The sequence below is a fragment of the Phoca vitulina genome, unplaced genomic scaffold, assembly GCF_004348235.1.
Source record: "Phoca vitulina isolate PV1807 unplaced genomic scaffold, GSC_HSeal_1.0 scaffold2, whole genome shotgun sequence".
In the NCBI taxonomy this organism is placed as follows: domain Eukaryota; kingdom Metazoa; phylum Chordata; class Mammalia; order Carnivora; family Phocidae; genus Phoca; species Phoca vitulina.
The window spans coordinates 9,521,355-9,542,718 of NW_022589705.1; the positions used below are offsets into that span (position 1 = coordinate 9,521,355).

General features: G+C 35.4%; 1 protein-coding gene across 2 annotated transcripts; it reads left to right on the forward strand.

Moving 5' to 3' along the window:
• The first annotated feature begins 3,496 nt into the window (after positions 1 to 3,496).
• Positions 3,497 to 19,282, forward strand: LRIF1 (ligand dependent nuclear receptor interacting factor 1). 2 transcript variants are annotated; one of them, XM_032421717.1, is made up of 4 exons: positions 3,497 to 4,119; positions 14,891 to 16,400; positions 17,564 to 17,836; positions 18,817 to 19,282. In XM_032421717.1, exons 1-4 carry the CDS (start codon positions 4,052 to 4,054, stop codon positions 19,252 to 19,254), a joined length of 2,289 nt encoding a protein of 762 aa, XP_032277608.1. In that variant the 5' UTR covers positions 3,497 to 4,051; the 3' UTR covers positions 19,255 to 19,282. The 2 variants fall into 2 exon arrangements, with proteins under 2 accessions (XP_032277608.1, XP_032277617.1); XM_032421726.1 differs by lacking the exon at positions 14,891 to 16,400 and having other exon boundaries at positions 4,031 to 4,119.
• Positions 19,283 to 21,364: the final 2,082 nt, after the last annotated feature.

The window sequence follows — 21,364 nt, forward strand, 5'->3', positions numbered from 1 at the left end:
TAAAATTAATTTATTTTATTAATGCTTCACCTCAGCAGTGTTCTTTTGCTGATTTACCCAGAGATCTGGATTATTTCCTTAAATTTCTTCTGAAAGTAGACAGGCATTGATTGCCCCAAGGCAATGTGGGAGACAACAGAATAATTTGAAACTTCCTTTTTCTAACCTGTTCTTTCACTGTGTCTGCTAACTGTTCTCCACCCCAGACTGGAGCTACCTTCTTCCCTTGCAACATACATTCGTCGCTTTAAAACAGCCTTCAGGAGGACAGGTACTGCATGGAGCACTGGGTGTTATATAAACAATGAATCATGGAACACTACATCAAAAATAATGAGGTACTGTATGGTGACTAATATAAAAATTAAAAAATTAAATACATACATACATATATACATACATACATAAAATAAAACAGCATTCAGCTCCCTCAGTTTTCAAAAATTCTCTTAGTTCTTAAAATGTTTCCTTTTATAATTTAGATAAAGGAACCAGCAGCTAATGGTAGTTCGTCATTGTAGCAGGATTCAGCAAGTGTTGTATTTTAACTGCTGTTCATAATACAAAGACAAATCTCTATTGTATTTATAGTTTTCCCTTTTTATTCTGTATTTTGCCTACTTGTATCTTCTTTTTGGCTTGATCAATCTTGCTAACAGTGTATCCCTTGTTTTTACAGATTTTGTTTGTTTGTTTGTTTATTTTCGGGGGTAGGGACAGAGGGAAAGGGAGAGAATCTCAAGCAGACTCTGCACTGAGCAGAGCCTGATGTGGGACTCGATCTCATGACCCTGAGGTTATGACCTGAGCTGAAACCAAGTCAGATTCTCAACCGACTGAGCCACCCACATGCCCCATAACAGTTTATCTCTATCATTGGTCTTATCAAAGAACAAGCTCTGGTCTTGTTAATTTAATGAAATTTTTTTGTTGTTATATACTTCACTTATTCTTGTTTCTTTTGGTTTTGTTTTTTCTAATACTTCTTAAATTGAATGCTTAACTCATTTAATATTCTTATGACTAATGTATTTAAGTCACTTAATTTCCATTATTTCATCTTTAATTCAAGGGTAATTTAGCAATAGCTTATTTAGTTTCTAAATGTCTCAAAGCTATTCTTTATTATCTGAACTGCTAATTTAATCAATTTGCAGTTGGAAAACATAGTCTGTATAGTATTGATTCTTTGGAACTATTAGGGCTTCATTACCTAATACATGGCTTATTTTTATACATATTCTACATATGCTTAAAAATAATGGTGAACTAGGGTGTCTTACTGGCTCAATCAGAAGAGTATGTGACTCTTGATCTCAGGGTTATGGGTTTGAGCCCCATGTTTGGTGTAGAGATTACTTAAGTAATTAATTAATTAAAAAAAATAATGGTGAACTATCCAATGAATGGAGTTATTTACATATCTACTGGCTTGATCTGATTTATTGTTTAGAAATTTGATATCTATGCCAATTTTTTGCCTGCTTCAACTATTAATTTCTCAGAGATGTGTTTGTAAAGTCATCCTCTACATGTATTGACTTACGAATCTACTCATTTTTGTCAGTTGTTCCTTAAATTTGTCACTATCTTTTGCTATTGAGATACATATTTTAATATGCTCTAATTTCTTTTTGGTCTTACTCTCAGCCCTTTATCTATTCTTGGCTATGTTATTCTCTGTGCATCAGTTTCTTTATCTGTAGTAATTTTTACTAGTTGTTAAGAGTAAATGAGTTAATATTTGTAAAATATTTGAATAGTGCTTGGCACATAGTATTATATGAGCGTTTAGTTAGTATTTCAATGAGCAGAAGTGGTAATTAAAGCTATGGGCATGCCATAAATCATTTGAGGAGACATGACAGTTTGAGAAAATAAGAGGATCAATGATGAAGATTTAAGAAACTCTTTTATTTAATGGCTGAGAAGGGAGGGATACACCTCCAAAAAAGACAGGAGTAGACTAAAAAATAGGAGGAAAACCAAGAAAGCATATTCCCAAATGCATCAAGAGTGAAGGAATAATTAATAGTGCTGAATACAGATCTGAATGAATGTGAGATAAACAGCATTAATTTCAACAGTTGAATGAGGGATTTAATGAGTACTGTGGATGCTGTGACGTATCTCCGGGACCTCCCTTGAGGAATAAAGGTCTTACTCCACGAGTTGCTGGGAGTGCTGCCAGCAGACATGTCTCAGCTATTAACCTCCTTGAGTAATTGCCTTGGCTAAAGAGATCCTCCTTGCCTAGGGTCATACACCTTTCCTTGGCAAAGCCTGCATTCCTACTGGGGAAAACTTTGAAAGTACATCGCATCTTAGAGGTCTATGTGGAATTGGCTAAGGCCTTTGTTGAGACTGGGCATCACAACTTAACTTCTCCCTCTTCCCAATTTTACTTCCTTTCCCTCCATTCCCCAAATACTGATCCCTAATAAACTTCCTTCACACCAAAATACATTGAAAAAGTCTGCTTCACAGGGAAATCAATCTGTGACAATGAGTTTCATTTATAGGAAGAGGTGATGGACATGAGAACTGAGAATGCGAAAGGTAAGAAATAAATGATAAAAACATGGAAGAAGCCAAGAAAGGTCAAATTATTCAAGTAATTTGCTTTCACAGATCAGAGGATGACCAAAACCAAGACAGTATAAAAGGCTCACCACCCTGCCCCTTCTTTAGTATGGGAGATATCTGACTGAAAGATAAATGCCAGTTACACATACAGAATTCTGTATCGCTGAAACTAACCTTTCTGTTAATGTATCAGGACATTAAGCTCTTTAATCAGGTACTGGCTCATTAAAGAGTTAGAGGAATAAGTAACCAGCATTTTAAAAAGACGAACATAAACTTATGAATTGGCCACCTTATGCCAGCCCTCTAAATTTGAAGTCAGTATGAGCCAGCTTACATTTTTATTGCCTATACCTGATAAAACGATCTTCTAAACCACTCCCACAACTTCCTTCTAGCTCCAGCTGAACTAAAATGTCTACTCTTTAAGCCAGAGACTTAACCCGTTTCTCAAATAAGAAATTCAACAACAGGAAATTAAGACTTCTGAAAAGAATTTCTCTGGAGATCCAAATGAAGATAAAAAAAAAATATCTATATGGAGAATGAAACTTTTGGAGAATTAACGAATTAACCATATGACCATAAATAATAATTTTGACCGAGGAATGAGATAAGCCTGGGGTGGAGGAAAGGTTAAGACTATAAGCAAAGCTTCAAGAAAGAGGAAAAAAACGAGAAACCCCAGAAAGCAGCAAGAAATACAGCGCTGGCTACACGCAGGCGTTTTAAAGGTTCACACACCACCAGTGCACAACGAGTCCAAAAGAGCCCTCCGACATCTTTTAAAGCACTGGCGGGAAAGAAAAACTTACACTAGCGGCGAACACAGAAACAGAAAATTTACGAATGACCCCGGAAACATTTTATTTTGCGTAGGTATCTTGAGAATATTCTTTTGTGATTCGTTACTTGATCCGGAAGAAGAGATAGCAAACCTCACTTGCGATTGGATCCTATCATAAGGGCGGTGCTTCAGCGAGCCAGTCACCTTGGCAACCGGACGTGACGATCCCGGAAGCGGCTGACTGAGCTTTGCCCGGCTGGCGGCTTCGGTGGGCGGGGTCGGCCGAGCCCTTCTGGCACCGTCTTCTCCACGGACCCGGCACTGCTAGGGGCGGTGCCAGTAAGGCCACGCCTTCCGTGTTGACTCCGGATGGCTCTGGAGCGATGTCGTAGCCCGCGGGGGCGGAGACTCGGGCCGCTCCTCTCTGAGGCTAGGGCCGGATTGGCGTCGTCAGGCGCTTTGATTCTTCCGGTTTCTGGTGGCTGCGTCGCCTCTTTCCAAAGGCTGGGGATACGCCCTCTCTAGACCCTGCTGTCGCCCTCCTTTCAGCATCGAACCTGAGTTGCTCCGGGACACCTCCAGCCCAACATTCTCTCGCTCAGGTTCTCGCCCTTTGGAGGACCTCGGCCCCCCATTGCCCACTTTCCTGGATGTGCTGGCCCCTCCCACCCCTCTAAAATGTCCAATAATCTACAGAGGGTCTTCCTGAAACCCGCAGAGGAAAAGTCAGGCAACGCCTCGCAGTGGTAAGTACCGGTTTCGAATCTCCCTCGACACACCTGCCCCTCGCCCGCCTCTTAGCAGGGTGCCGAGTCGGCCGTCGTTTCCGGACGCTCCCCCGCAGTGGGAGCGACTGCAGGGCTCGTCACTTGGGCCACTCAGAGCCCTCAGAGCGCGCCTCTCTTGGAAACGTAAACCCTCTTCAGAGCCTGACGCAGGCAGCCTCGGCCCTGGCTCCGCAGGACTCCAGCGTCTCAAGTTTCGTAGGCGACAGAGTAGATCTCCACGGGAGAGGAAAATCAACATGGCCGACGCTCCTGTGTGACTAAAACCTTCTGGAAGATTCTCGCGCACTCGCAGAAAAACACGCAGAGCCCAGCACGGAATAGCAAGTGCAGCCCAGGTGGCGCTGGACCTTCAGTGAAAAAAGCTATCATTTAAGAGAGTTAGTGGAAAGGAAAAGAAAAATTTGTGTAGTTGATGAGTATATGAATTTAGAAACTGAAAATTTGATAGAGTGAGGGAATGGATTTTTTAAAATTTCAAATAATAGTTTTATATGCAAAGAAAGAAAAGTAGAGTAATTCTCATGTGAAATCGATCCTTTGGAACAGCGTGTTTGAAGCAGGTGTAATGAGAATGCCGTCTCTAACTGGATGTCTCTGTAGAGGAACTGTGACATAGGGAGATCGTGGTGTTTCTTAAAAAGACTTAGTTGCACATTTACAAAATAGTTTATCACTAAGTCAGTTTTTTTTTCTTAAAGGTTATGTTAGTCAAGATGAAATAAAATGGGAACAAAACTGTTAGAGAAGATCGAATATTTTAAGTTGTAGACTCCATGGTTAGTGGATGTATAATAAGTGGTGAGAAAAAACTTAATGGGTCTCTGCGGAAGGAAAGTGTGAAGAAAGCATGGAAATTGAGATGTAAAATTCATGGAAGAAGATTTATGTTTGAAGAACATCAGGCTGCCTACATTTAATCTTAGCTTTGACATTTACTGTTCGTGAGGCCAAGTGCCTTCTCTCCAGTCTCCTTTCCAGTAAGTAAGAGTGCCTAGAAATATTTTAAGGCCTAAAAGAATGAGTGTATGTAAAATACTTAGTATAGGAAAGAAGAAAAGCAGTACTTATATGTTAGCTATTATTACTATGAGAGTAAGAGTTTATTTCTGTACAAATTTTAGCCCAGGAAGTAGGTTTCTTTTAATTACAAGTAGATGCAAAACGGAATTATAATAACGACTGAAAAAGCGCGCACAATATTTTAGGAAGAAATGATCGCTAAATGCGGTGAGCCAAAACAATATTGAAGAACTGCGAAGAAAGAACCATTGCGTTTCAAATCGTAAAAAGAGCCAGCTTGTGTGTACGTATAACGTTTGTTGGTTTACTTTTGGTGAAAGCTGGGTGGGGAGAGGCAGAGATGGTGCTCTGTATAGATAACGAAAAAGTAGAATTACTTTCTAATGGTTGTTCATTTCTTTTCTCTTGTTTTGGTATCTGGATATTCGATGCCATCTGACTTACCCTAACTTAACACAGTTTGCTTTAGGATTGCATTGTTTTTCAACATTAGAAATAAGGTAGAATAAGAACTTAACGTTTTTATTTATTGTGTACTTTAATTCTTTTATCCAGTTTCTAAGCCTTTGGCTGTCTGTATTTGGCATTTTTAAAAATATTACAAATTGAAATATATTTTGGTTACATTCATACGTCATTGGAAGTTCATTAACTCATTGGTTTATGCATTGTTTTCATCATCTTCAAATGCATTTATTTCTTCAAATCACTGAGGTTTGACATCACATATTTGGAACATTTACCAGATGCTTTTCTGAAGCTATTGGACTCTTATTTTGCTTATTGCTTACATATTTGATTATATTCTGTTTTGTAAGTAACAATCTGCATGACGTACAAGTATAACTTAAAAATCATTTGATTAATGTCAGCTCTTTAATTTATTGGAAGCTTGGTTTCCTTATTTTTCTGATAATTTTGATGGTACTAAATCATTTCATAAACTTAAAATGAGTATATGATTTTATTTTCTATAGATGCTTGGATTTTTCTTGAGTTACTGCTGCTTTCTTTTTACAAAGTTTTTCGTTATTGCTTTACAGAATGTTTACTGTTTAATGTATCTCTAATTCATCAAGGCATAAATTTTAAGAATAAAACTTAATCTTAGAGTGCAAAGGAAAAATCTGGAAGATATTTGTGATAGTAGGCATTCAGTTTATTTAGATTGGGGCTTTTTTTGCAAAGAGCAAAGCCGGAGTTAGAATGGTATAGTAGAAAGAAGGTAAGCTTTGGAGTTACAGCAATCTAGGTTCCTATCCTATTTTACGAGTATTATCTGTATAGTTCAAACATTTGGTTAAAAAACATTCACTGAGTGCCTACATGATAGACTGTGCTAAATGGAGACACTGACTAAAGAAGAGGATATGAACCATGCCCATGAAAAACCTTATAGTCTAGGGGGAGGTGATGTAATACACTTTTAAATAGTGTTATGCACAGGATGCTGTGAGAACACAGAGAAAGGAAATTGTAGGAAAGGTTTCTGGAGCACCTGAGTTTTGGAATGTAAGTGTCAGCTATCCAATTAAAGATGAATGCAGGCTGTGCCCAAAAAGGGAACTGGTAAAGCACTGGTATGACTTATTACCAGGAGTCAGTATTTTTGTTTGATTCTGTACTACAAGCAGGATAGATACATAACTCTTAAGGGTTTGGTTTGCTCTGCTAGAGAGATTAGACTTCATCTAGTGAAGGTCATTCAGAGGATTTTAAGAAAAGGTTGTCATGTTCCTGTGTGCATTTTAGATAACTGATGGCAGTGCGGATTTGGGGGTGAGGGATCAGGCATATAAAGATTCTGTAAGTTGTCCTTTCAGAGATTTTGAGGGCCTGAACTAGCTGATGTAGAGTAAGGGTTGGATTCAAAGAAACACAGAAGGGAAAATAGGCAGATTTTGTCAGTGAATTGGCATGAAGAAAAGGGGATCAATATAATGCCAGTTATCTGGATAGATATTGGTAAATTGAGATGAGGAGAACCCACCAAAAAAACCCCAAAAAACAAAAAACAATCAGAGAGGTATTTGAATTTGACACTCACGCAGGGTCAGAGCTGAAATTAGATACTTAAGTCATCAGTTTAGAGTTATTATAATAAAAGCCTGTGATGATACGTCTCACAATAATGAGAATTAGGATGTGACTGGCAACTGGCTTCTGTCTGCACTTAATCCTTTGTTCTTAAATGGGGAGCTAAAATGAGTGTCCTCAGCAGTGGGCTTGGTTTGGTTAGAAACGTGATGTTTCATTATCAGTTTATTGTGCATTTAGTTTTGTACAGTGTGTTATATTATCTTTACTGTTTGGGTGTGTAAGAGACATTGACACGTATACCTTATAGGCTAACTGAAATCTCTTTCTCATTGATCACTTCATGCAGTTGAATTTTTTGGACCCTGTTATGTTTGGTTTATGCTAAAGTAAATTCAAGAAAGAGGATTGGATTGTCGAAGAGAGCATGTAATTCTGAATAAGTTATTTAATATTCCTGAATCTCCAGCTATAAAATCATAATGGCAATACCTACATTGCTGAGCTGTTTATCAGAATTAGAGTTAATGACAACTATTTACAATAATGTATCTATTATGTATATAATGTTACATAGTATATATTATTGTATGTTATTACATTATGTATACTGTGTATGTACATAATGTTAAATCATGGAAAAAAGGTCTAGCAGTTGAAAAAATATATTTTGCAACAATATCTGCAAAATGTTCATTAGCATGTGAAATTTTTATCATTCCATTTCTTATATGTGAATGTTTTATGTCAATATTAGAATAATTAAAAATGTCAGAAGTTATGTAAGTATGTTTAATATACTTTTTATGAAAATTTTCATACCTTTTTATCCAAGTTCTTATATTGTCAAGAAACTACCGGATTCACTTACTTGTTCTTGGACACCAATTGTATATTTTAATGGAATATGATAACTAGCATATATTGGGAATTTATCATAATTCCAACCAGTTATTTCATTTACTTCTCATAGCAAGCCTTACTGTCCCCATTTTGCAAATGAAGAAACAGATTCAAAGAAGTTAAGTAAATTTACCAAAATTAATTAACTAACAATTGGAAGAGCCAAGATTAGAAGCCTGTAAACTTTCTAATGTATTCTTCTTTTTGCTTTTTTTTAAAGTCTTAGACTGTTACTGTGTTTGCAGTATAGTTCTCAGTTCAAACACCAACTGGTTTAAAGTAACTAGCACTTTGATGATTTTTCTAAATTTTTAAGTAACCAAACCAGAGCATGGGATGCAGAATCCGATGCTAATTTTAGTTCTAACATTAGGTAGCAGAATTTGATTTTTAAGAAACAGAATCTTTATAAGATTTTAGTTATAGTTACTCTCTTAAATGGAAGATCTCTTCTAGAGCTGAAAAAAAAAGTATATTAATTGAAGAAGTGTGAATTTCATCCTGATTTATTATTTCTCTCCTTAGCATTCTACATTCCAGTTTAATTTTTAGGACTCATTACATTTGCTACTAGGAAATCATAGTGGTGTCTTTTTGTTTTGTTTTGTTTTTTCTAATGATGACTTGGAGGAGTTAATTCAGCTAACATTGTTTACAATGTGCCAGTTGCTCTATTAGGTGTAGAGGATATACACATGAATTGGATAACCTACCCTTAAGGAATTTATGGTCTCTGGTAGATTATGTGAATCTCTATTGATATACTGGCGTAGAAGAAGCTGTATTTTCCTTTGTTTTTTGGAGGGGAAAGAAAGAGAGGAAAAATGATTAGGCTTGAAAATAGTTTGTGCAATAAAAATGTTGTGCAATATAAATGTTTTCTGTACAGCAGAAACATAGAGGCCATATAATGAAGTATGGGAATGCAGTATCAGAAGCCTGTGTCCTTTGTTTAAAAAACATACCAGTTAAAAATGTACATTCCCATATGCAAATAATTATAAAAGCATTATAAAAGTTCTGCTCTGTTGAAGTTTCTAATCCGTGAGCCAGATGTTATTGACAGATTCATTGACAAAACTATGTAAATGAACAAAAGGAGACTAGAGAAAAGGTATTGAGATAGTTCAGTTAAAGTGGAGATTTGAAAAAGCTCCCTTTTTTATATAAGTTTTTTGAGGGCCTACTATACTTGGTATTGGGAGAACAATTACAAAGTAAATGATATAGTCTCTGTAAGAAAAACAAAATTTTACTTATTTTTTAGAAGACATTATATAGAAGGCATTATATAACTCCTAGCATTAGTGGCACCAGGGGGAGTACTTGGGGATTTTAAGTTAGAAGAAATTAATGTGAGTTTTAGGGACTTGCAAATATTCATGGAGAAGATGGAGTTGATCCTCAATTTATAGCTATGTTTTAAATTGTTGGAGAAGAAAAAAAATAACCTGAAGAATACTTGGAGTAAATAATGTACTTGGGATAATCAAGAATAGTAAAGAGACCTCTCTGGGAAGATCAGAGATTTTTAAGTTGAGAAGATGGTACTGTTGTAGAGATTGGTCGGGTCTAGATTTTAGGTGATTTTCAAGTCAAGCTGAATTGGCAATGATGAATCATTGGAACTTTGAGAAAGGAGGTAACAGGATGAAAACAATGCTTTAATCTGCCAGAGATACATCATAATAGTTGCTGAAGTCAGAAAAACTAGTTTAAAAGTCAAGCAAAATATAGGGGTGAGATAATGAGGTGATGCAGGTCTGATCTAGGTAGTAGAAGTGGCTGTGGTGAAAGAGAAGAATGAGTAAGAGCTGTAAAAAGGAAAAAAACTTTACAGACTCAGTGATTCATTCACTATGCATTTATTGAATGTTTACCCTTTGTAAGCATCTATACAGGGTGCTTTGGGTGAATCAGAGATAAATAAGAAGGGTGATAAAGGTAAGTCAGAGATGACTAGGTGATTTAAAACCTAAGTGACTTGGGAAATAGTAGTGCTGACATGACTGGATTACTGGATGGTAGGATTAGAGTACTAGTTTTCAGTAGAGAGTAATTTTAACTTTAAAGTCATGGTTTAAAAAATGTCATGGTATTAAAAGTGAAAATGTTTGGTAAGACAACACAAATATGGAACTGAGGTCAACATTAGGGAATAGGAATAAAGGATATAACAGTGGGAGTCATTAATTGCAAAGGAAATAGTTGAAGCAATTGATGCAATAGTTGAAGTCGTTGGTACAATCTAAGGAAGAATGTCTTGAAGGAGAAACAGGGTCAAGAGTTGTGCTTTGGGGAATAGTCATAGTTGGATACTTAAAATGAAGAAAATGAATGAGAAAGGAAACATTAAGAAAAACAAGCGAATTGTGCACAATGGAAATCATGTTAGGTAGAGGTTCAAAATGCGCAATTAGCTAGCAATATCAGTTTCAGTAGGGAGCACCTAGACAATGAGGATAAAGACAGATTTAACTGTGAGAACATATTTGGTAATCTTTGAGAATGAGATGTAGTAGAATAATGGGAAAGAAAATAGACTGCAAAAGAGAGTGAATTTCTAGACAACTTTTTGGCATACCAGTGACCGGAAGTTGGTAGGTGGTCTTAATTATGGTTCATGAACATCATCTACCAACTTCCTGTCACTGAATTTAGAACATAAGTCATAATCATCTCTCTAATCCTATGTGACTTTAGCATCTATATGGATAATCTCTTTGTCATCTAGTCTTTCATCAGTACAAAGTTCTTTTTCTCCGGTGATCTTAGTCTCCATTCTGTCACTATCCATCCACTTCTGTAGTTCTTGTCAGATGCGATTGCTGCATTTATGAAATTCTTGATTCAGGCATTCTCTTTTCTAAACACCAGTTGTAGTATTTCTAGCTTACTTGTTTAAATACCCCACTTTGACTGTTTTTTAACTTTATCTGGCCCTCCAGTCCAATAATCACTTTATTTTCTGCTTATACTTTTGCCTTTTGTGTTCTCATTATCTTCTCCTCCTGTTTAGTTAATAATTTTTACCAATATCCTAAACTCTTTTGTTCCTCTTTGATTTTTTTGCACCATTCTTCTGAAGCCACTCCCTGGATAAACTCAGGGATTTACTTTTACTTTGCCTATACCCAGTGAAACTAGGGAAATCTCACAAAAGCACAGATTGGTCTCACTATAAATTCATAATCACTACCTATATTGTTGGGCCATCAGCGTTGTCTGATGACTCTTATATTTTCTGAAGTCAGCTTATTCTCTCTCAGACTATTTCACATCTTTTTGATTCTCCTCAAATCTCCATTTTTGCTCCTATTCTTAGATGACGTTATGTCCTTTTCACAGGAAAATTAAAGCCATTAGATCAGAATTACCTCAAACTTCTGGCATCAAAACTATAAACTGCAAATGTGCCTAACCTGTTCTTCCAGTGCCAATGGAAGAAGATATTTCCCCGCCTCTCTTTAAGGTTCAATTCCTTTACCTGTCTGCTGGTTCCCATTCCCTATATCTTCTTATCAAATCTTACACTTAATTAGCCCTCTTTATCCTCTTCTTCTTGATAACTCATATGAGCATTAATATATGCTCTGGTTTATCTAACCTTAAAAAAGAGAAGACAGATCTTGACCCCATTTAGCCTCCATCTACTTGCCAGTTCATAAGAGTTGGCCATACCTTCTATCTTAATATCCTTTCTTCATGTCAATTCCTCTGCCACTTTTTTTCTCCACCTAACTGTTTTTTTAAAGCCATCAGTGACCCTCATGCAGGTTTACATTTTAATCTACATCCTACTTGGCCTGTCAGAAACTTTTAAATAGACTTGCCCATTTTCTTGAAACTCTCTTCCTTTGGCTTCCATTGCATCAAAATCTCTTGGATTTCTTTCTACTGCTCAAAGAAAATGGGAAGCTGCTGAAATATTTTCAGCAGGGAAGGGTCAGTTTTAATGTAATGAAAGCTTTTAAAGGGAGAGGATGTGGCTGAAGAAGAGACCAGTTATGAAGCTACTATAATAGTCCAAGCCAGAGATACTGTTTCCTTGAATTAAAATGGAGAGAGATGGTTTGGAAAGAATTGAAAAGATAAAATCGGGAAATTTAGGAGTTAATACCAACAGGATTTTGTGATAGATTAAATGTAGATGATTAGAAAGCAGGAAATTGCTTGTTCTGATTTAGGCATCTAAGATGGATGATATGTCATTTATCATACAGAAAGAAAAAAAAACATGGAAAGGCCATGTTGAGTTTTAAATGCATTTGAGATTCTGAATGGAAATGTCATGAGGGAAGTTGGATATATATATAAGCCTGAATCTCAAAAGAGTTAAGATGCAAATCTTTTAATTGTTGCTGTATAAATGGTAATTTAATTGAAGTTATGAACATAAAAGAAATAATTGGGAAAAGCTTAAGAGTAGGAAGAGAATTCAGTCTAAGCTTTGGTGAATTCCAGCATTTGAAGGTTGATTCAGGTAGGACGAGTTGACAAGGAAGACCAAGGATTCATTACGGAAGTAGGAGAATGTCCTACCTAGGAAGCCTTGGGAAGAGAATGTTTTAAGAAAAGGAGCAAGCATTTTTGTTCTCATCCAAATATAGTGTATCATTTATCTCACTTAATGTTAATTGCCTGTTTACATGTCCATATAACCAACAGTTTAAGTTCTTTTGGGGATTGTGGGTTGAACTAGCTTGGAGACAAGCAAATATTTTCTGTAAAGGGCCAGATAGTAAATATTTCAGGCTTTGTGGGTCGTATGATCATTTCTGGTGTAACTACTTAACTCTGCCATTGTAGCATGAGAGCAGCCATATATAGTACGTTAAAGATGAGTGTAACTATGTACTAATAAAACTTTATTTATGGATGCTGATATTTGAATCTCATAATTTTCACAGATAACAAAATACTATTGTGACTTTTAAAAACCATTTAAAATAGGAAAAACATTCTTAGCTTGTGGGCTACACAAAAACAGGGAGGGAGCAGAATTTGGCCAACCGCTGTAGTTTACTGATCCTTTTCCCATAATTGAGCCTGGTGCCTGAACCATAACAGACACTCAAGTAAATTTTTGTTGAATAAATTAAAGTTGAATAAGTTCAGGTCTTTTCTATGTTTTTTGGGGGCTGGGGAGGTAATTAAGGTAGGCTTTCTGCTTTTAAGTCCTGAAAGCAAGAATTCATATGTTTATGTTCATGCATCTCTTTAGAGATTAACTTTTAATTTGCTAAAAGTAAATTTAACATTTTGAAGCACTATCAAGTGGCCAGAAAATGGTTTTAAATATTTAAAAGGATATAATTATATTATTTTGGGTTGCAGAAAAGTAAAACTGAGTTCCAGGGCTTCCTAGAATGCATAGACTTTTTGGCTTTGATTTTTATTAATATGTAGGTTTAAAAACACCTGTGGGCAGTAAAATACACTTTTGCATCATTGAGAATTCTAATCATTATTATTATTATTTGTCTTGAATTTTTGTTTTCATTTGATCTTAGTCATATAAGGTCATACTGTTGGTAGGACATGAACTCTGCATTTATGTTGCTAGAATTTAGTATGAGAGACAGTCTATAAGCAAGTGAACAAATAGATTAATATATATTGACAACTTGTGATGTATACTATGAAGGAAATGAACAGGTGTAATATTATACACTAATTATGAAAGATGGGCAAAGATAGTTAAAGTGGTCAGAGAATGTATCTCTTGGTTAGTTACTTACGCTGAGACCTGAGTTATATGGATGGGAGAGGAGAGGAGTATCTAGGTAGAGAGAGAGCATGTGTAAATTACTCTGAGTCCTATGAGAACTTGGTATTTTCCAGGAACTGAAAGGTGGTTTTAGGCATAAGTAACTTGAGGTATCTGCATTGAAGAAATCTACAAATAATTGCTTACATAACAGAGATTGGTATATTTTGGATTTTTAAAAATCAGACAATCTGTACTAAGATATAGCTCATAAGTATCAGGATCAAAATTGGCTAGGTTAAAAAAAATGTCCCGTGTGTTCCACATTCATTGGAAACCATTTAGCTGAAATGACGTTGCTGTTATGTATATGGATTGACAGGCAGTTGGAACTAATGTGAATAATTCCCATACCAAGGGCTGTTTAGCACCAAACTTCAGATATGCTGAAACAATAAGTCAAGGAAGAAAATGGTTCCTACATGAGTAACTCCATTTAATCTCTGAAAATGTGGTACACTAAGCTATCACCATAAGAGATGCCTTAAGCAAAAGAAGGATGGCTGACAGTAGGACTTGCGAGTCATTGTCAGTGGGAAGAGCACAGCAGATTGGAAAGAGGGTAGAAAAGAGTGAGGGAAATAGAATAAGCATAAATGGAGATGAAATGAGAATCCTGGGCAAATCAGAGTGAAGAAGGAGGACAACAGGAAAGAATTCAAGTAAAAAAAAAGGGAGGATGCTAATAGTTTAAGAGGAAAATATTCTAATAGGCATAACTTTATACAGGGTAAAACCTTAGAAAAGTCTAATTTACCCATTGCCTAATCATATGAGAAATTCTAAATCAAAGCTGATCGTATCTTTGATTATCTCTTCTACTTCAAAATCTTTGTTTTGCAATATTTCACTTTGAAAACTCGAAGTGACAAATTATATACTTTTACCATATTTTATAAATTTTTATCTTTTTAAAATAATATTTGCAAATACTTGTTTTTAAATAAAATGTATATACCGTCTAGTATGTTGTATTGATTTACTCAATGTTCTTTTAAGTGTTTCAGGCTGCATGTACCAAGTAGTTCAGACGATTGGCTCGGATGGAAAAAATCTTCTGCAATTACTTCCAATTCCTAATTCTTCTGGAAATCTTATACCGCTAGTTCAATCTTCAGTCATGTCTGATGCTTTGAAAGGGAATACAGGAAGCCCAGTTCAAGTTACTTTTCAGACTCAGATTTCCAGCTCTTCCACAAGTGCATCAGTTCAATTGCCCATTTTTCAGCCAGCCAGTTCTTCAAACTATTTTCTTACAAGAACAGTAGATACAGCAGAAAAAGTTAGAGTTACTTCTGTGGGAACTGAACATTTTACCTCATCAGTTTCTAAAGTTCAGAGTCATGGTGTGAAAATTGATGGACTCACCATGCAAACATTTGCTGTTTCTCCCTCCTCAACACAAAATGATTCACCTTATATTTTAGTAAATACTCAGAGTCTTCCAATGACTGTGAAGTCTCCAGTTTTGCCTTCTGGGCATCATTTACAGATTCCTGCCCATGCTGAAGTGAAATCTGTACCAGCGTCTTCATTGCCTCCTTCAGTTCAGCAAAAGATACTTGCAACTGCAACCACAAGTACCTCAGGAACAGTTGAGGCCTCCCAAATACCAACCGTTATTTACGTATCTCCTGTAAATACAGTGAAAAATGTAGTTACCAAGAACTTTCAAAACATTTACCCAAAACCTGTTACAGAAATAGCAAAGCCAGTGATACTAAATACCACACAAATTCCAATGAATGTTGCTAAAGAGACACAATTAAAAGGTGGTCAGCATTCTCAAGCTGCTCCTGTGAAATGGATTTTTCAAGAAAATCTACAGCCTTGCACTCCATCTCTTGTTCCTGTTAAGTCTTCAAATAATGTGGCTTCAAAGATTTTAAAAACTTTTGTAGATAGGAAAAGTTTGGGAGATAATACTATAAATATGCCATCATTGAGTACTGTCAGTCCTAGTGGGACACAATCCAAAAGTATGCCTATTAAAGATAATGCCTTGGTTATGTTTAATGGGAAAGTCTATCTATTGGCTAAAAAGGGGACAGATGTTTTGCCATCACAAATTGACCAACAGAATTCTGTTTCTCCTGATATTCCACCAAGAAAAGATACATCACAAATAGTGAGTTCGAGTCCAGTCACAGAAATATCCAGAGAGGTTGTAAATATTGTTTTGGCTAAAAGTAAATCTTACCAGATGGAGACAAAATCACTTTCAAATACTCAGCCTGCTTCCATGATCAATCTAAGGGCAGAGAAGAATAAAAAAGTGGAGAAACCATCTCTTTCTACCCCAAACCCACATAATATGAATCAATCCATTAACTACTTAAAACAGAGTAAGACTTTATTCACAAAGCCAGACTTTCCAGATGGATTTAGTGCAGTACAAAATGCCCCCAGAAAAGGAAATATCATCCAGAGCATAGAGAAAATAAGTTCCTCTGTTGATGCAACAACTTTTACTTCACAACAGTGTGTTTTCAGAGACCAAGAACCAAAGGTAATTTTCCCATGTCAGGGTGTTCTTTTTATCTATCTATATAGAAAATTTTTCTTTCTTAATTCTCAAAGTTAGTTACCTATGATACCTCTTCCCCGCTCCTTTCCCATCCTCCACTCCATCACACAAATACCATACACACATGAATGCTTAATTAAGTCAAAGCTTTCATCTGAAGGAAATGTTTGAGGAAGATAATAGAGTCTTTCTCTTAAATCATTTGGCATGCCAAATCTTTAAAACAAAATCAAACAAAAAACTCAGCAACAAGGTTTAGAAGAGTTGATGAAAGATAATGTGAATTCACAGTTTGGTAAAATTCTGTGTGTGTATATATATACATGTATACACATATATATACATATGTACATACATATATTTACTAGATTAATGTTAGTATATGGAAAGATCAATATTATGCATCTAGGAGAGCTGGGTTTTTTGTTTGTTTTGTGATGGTAGGGAGATACTGGCAATTTTTTTAGGTAGATGGTAGAAGGGGTAGAATGGGGCTGATCAGTACCTTTCAGTCATTTGTGGAAATAGGATTTATCAACATCTTTTTTTTTAGTAGACAAGTTTCCCCCCTTTTTTTTTAAACCCTTTCTGACTCTTCAATTATTCAGCATATCCACATAGTTACTTTTCTGTTCTACTTAAGATATGTGTGTCTGTGCTAAGTATTTGTGCCCACTCTTTCCTTATGTAGAGATCTACTTAATAATGTCAGTGTTTCTCCCCTTCAGTATGGAATTCATTGAATTCTAGATATGTAAGGTGGTAAATCCTGAAGTATAAGATTGATTAAAGGCATAAGACTTTTCCAGAAGACTACAATTTCCAACTAATGTTTTATAGATTATTTTTAACTTGTCATTAGTCTGTATTCTTATTTCAGTTTGAGAATCAACTATCTGTTAACCTTTCCAGTGCAAGAAAGCAAAATAAATGAGAAATTTTAAAGGAACAGTTTTAAGTTTGTACTCAGTTAAATTCATTTTTTTCAAGTGCGGGTGGTAAGGCAGGGGTAATGCAAACCAACCATTTAGGACTTTAGAGCATGATGTTTTAAGTAAGATGAGATGAACACTTAGTTGCTAGTCTGATAAAATAGCCTAAGTAATTAGCAGTATTGTTTGTGTGTTTTGTTTTCCTAATTCCAGATCCAGAATGAGATGGCATCAACATTAGAAAAAGTTACTCAAGAAAGAAATGACAAGAACCATTCCCAAGGAGGAAGCAATAAGGCATCATATCTGAAGAATGATGCAGAATTTAAAAAGATATTTGGTCTCACTAAAGATTTGAGAGTGTGCCTTACTCGGATTCCTGATCATTTGGGCTCTGGAGAAGGTTTTGATTCCTTTAGCAGTTTGGTGAAGAGTGATACTTACAAAGAGACTGAGTTGATAGTGAAGGAAGAAAAGAAAAAACAGGTAATAGATTTTTGGTGTCCTTTGTAGTTACTCCAAAGGTTCATGAATGCATTTTCTTGATTTGTTTTTTTTAGTCTGTACATTAATATGAATGATAGTTATCAAATTTGCATATTTGTATATATTATACCAAATCAGTGTTAAAGAGAACCATATATACAAAGGTAAAAATACATCCCCAGTTAAAGTTGTTGTATTGTTTCTATTCACCTGTTTATTTTTTTCATCAAAAAATTATAAGACAATGCCCATAACTTTTTAAACTACTTATCCTACTTTGAAGACCCTATCTAAAATAATCCAACATGATCTGATGAGCACTGGGTGTTAAACACAACTAATGAATAACTGAACACTACATCAAAAACTAATGATGTGCTATATGTTGGCTAGTTGAACTTAATAAAAAAATTAATAAAATAAATAATCCAGATGTAGGGAAAATATAAGCATGTAGATGTTCATTACAGTACTACCCTTAATACAAACATTTTAAGAACTCTACTTGGTCGATAATGATGAAAAACATCCCTACAACTTTGCATATTGTTATTCTACTTAGAAATATATCATTATACTGCTTAATATCCTGAACTTTAGATCAGACACCAGTGAACCTTTCCCAGTGAAAATCTTCCATATGTGTTTACTGTGGGAAAGGAAGCACAAAATTAAGTCAATTCTTTTTCTCAAGTTCTTTACAAATGGCTGTTATATTTTGGTGATAGATGAATACATCTAATACTTAAGCAAGAAAATGTGAATTAAGCAATTTCTTCTCTGTGAATATCATTAGGACATTGCTATTCATTTTAGTACTGTACAGTGCTAAACAATTTTTTTGCTGTAGTTCTCAGTATATTTTGTTGAGTTGAATTTAATAAGTATGTTACCTGCAGTATCCTGTTAAATTTGAGAGCACACTGTCTACGTGGCAATAATTTGTTTTTCTTTTGGAATCTTACTCAACATAACAACAGGGTTTTGATAAGAAAAGAAAAGCAAAAACCGTTAAGAAGATGGATCACACAAAGAAGAGAAAAACTGAGAGTGTATATAACACAGCTATAAATGGAGGAACTAATGTCAACAATTCCCAACTCGTCAACAGTATTTTACCAACTTCGGATGTATCACGCCATAACATTCTCACAAGCCGCAACAAAACCAGAGAAGAAAAGAGAACTGAGGTTGAACGCTATACCCCTGAGAACCAGGAAAAAGGCACATTGAGTTCAAATGCAGCTTTTGAACAAAGTCATTCTTTTAATAAAAATTATACTGAAGATATTTTCCCCATGACACCACCAGAGTTAGAAGAAACCATTCGAGATGAAAAAATAAGAAGACTTAAGCAGGTGCTGAGAGAGAAAGAAGCAGCTCTTGAAGAAATGCGTAAGAAGATGCACCAAAAATAATAAAATGTTGCTATACTTAAAGACTGCAGTGAAATAGCTGTTTTTTTTTCATAAACTTTTGCATTAAGTTAATTATAGATGCATTCTGAAAGTGTCTGAATATGAAACTTGTTTTTCCATCAGTTAATGATTAAATTTTATTTAAGGACTACAAAAAAGGTTGATTTCACACATGACTCTTGTGAATAATCTACATGGGGTATCTAAATCTTTGTCTAGATACCTTTTTTTGGAAGGAAAAATTTTCTATTTTTCTATTATTTTAATTAGAATTCCCAAAGTTTGAGTATTTGTGCAAGGTTTTTTTTTTATTGTTTGCATCTTTAGCTGAACCGCTCAGGTGTTATTCCAACAGTAGATAATTATTGTATACTACTGAAATTATACAATGCAAGGGAGGAAATCAGCTCTAAACAGCCTTGCCAATGGGCTTATATATGTACTCAGTCTGTATCCATGATACCATTGTTGTAAATTTTTGTTATTTCATGAAAAAAATGTATTATAGCAGTATTATTTAAAAATTCAAACATTTCTCAGAGTGAGGGACACTTGTGGCTTTTACAAAGTAATTTTATATAATCCCAAATGGGTTTTAGAATCCAGGCTATATAATGTATTGGTTGCTTAAAGTGCTAAGTTATTATTCCTAGGTAAATACTTTTTCTTCTTGATCCTCCTCCTCCTCTTCTTTTTCTTCTCATACTCCTTCTTTTTTGGAATATGTACATATGTAACTGTGTGAAAAATAAATCTGAACAATGGCCACATTTAATACGTTTTAAAATTGTAAAGTATACCTTTTCTTAGTGGAGGCAAACATTTTTCTGTCTAATTATGTTTGATTCAGAAAGTTCGGAAGTTGTGTGGGGATAGGGATTAATGGGAAGAAGGAAAAGTTTACCAAAAAAAGAAAAAAAGAAAGACAAATCTCTGGAAGTAAGGTCACATAAAACCTATACACATTGAGAGGGAGTATAGAGCAAATGCAAACTGATCAACTAAATTCTCGTGCCTTTTATTTTTTTTCTTGTAATAACAGTTTTATTGAGATAATTCACTTACCAAAATTCACCCTTTAAAAGTGTACAATTCAGTGGTTTTTATTCACAGAATTGTGCAACCATTAACATGACCTAATTTTAGGACATTTTCATCACTTCCCAAAGAATCTCATACCCATTAGCAGTCACTCCCCAGACCCTCCACCCCCCAGCCCTAGGCAACCATTAATATAGTTTATGTCTCTAGGGACTTGTGGAAATTCAAAGCGGGGCGCGTGGGTGGCTCAGTCATTAAGCGTCTGCCTTCAGCTCAGGTCATGATCCCAGGGTCCTGGGATCGAGCCCTGCATCGGGCTCCCTGCTTGGTTGGAAGCCTGGTTCTCCCTCTCCCACTCCCCCTGCTTGTGTTCCCTCTCTTGCTATGTCTCTCTGTCAAATAAATAAAATCTTTAAAAAAAAATTCATAAGCATGGTAGGAATTATTCAGTATGTTTTCTTATGTGATTGGCTTCTTTCGCTTAGTTTAATGTTTTCAAGGCTTATCGGTTCTGTAGCATGTATTAGTACTTCTTTTTTTAAATTGCTGAATAATATTCCATTGTATGAATATACCACACTTTGTTTCCCATTCATCTGTTATGGACATTTGGGTTGTTTACACTTGGCTTCTAGAATATTATGTTGCTATGAATGTTTGGGTATAAGTTTTTATGTGGACATATTAGTGTATTCTTAGGAGTGTAATTGTTGGGTCATATCCTAACTCTGTTTAACATTTTGTGGAACTGCCAAACTATACATAGGTGTTTCTTACCCTCCTCCACCAAAATGGATCTTGTCAAGGACACCAGTGACTTCCATGTTGCTAGATCTAGCAGTTGTCTTAATTTATCTATCAAGGGAAATACAAGTTCATGAATCATTGCCTCCTTTGAAAAATTTTAAAACATTTTATTAAAGAAGCAGTACATGTGCATTGTAGAAAATTTAAAAATACAGCAAGCTACAGTATTAAAAATTGAAGCTTCATATTCTCATCACACTATAAAATATTGATGTTGGGGCTTGGAGATACATAATTACCTCTTTCATTAGGTTTATTTGCA

Bases quoted from the DNA above. Each gene is read 5' to 3' on its own strand.
- LRIF1 (XM_032421717.1), top strand. From the start codon at position 4,052: ATGTCCAATAATCTACAGAGGGTCTTCCTGAAACCCGCAGAGGAAAAG. The intron at 16,401-17,563 runs GTAATTTTCCCA...TCCTAATTCCAG, and splicing joins TCAGAGACCAAGAACCAAAG to ATCCAGAATGAGATGGCATC. The intron at 17,837-18,816 runs GTAATAGATTTT...ACATAACAACAG, and splicing joins AGGAAGAAAAGAAAAAACAG to GGTTTTGATAAGAAAAGAAA.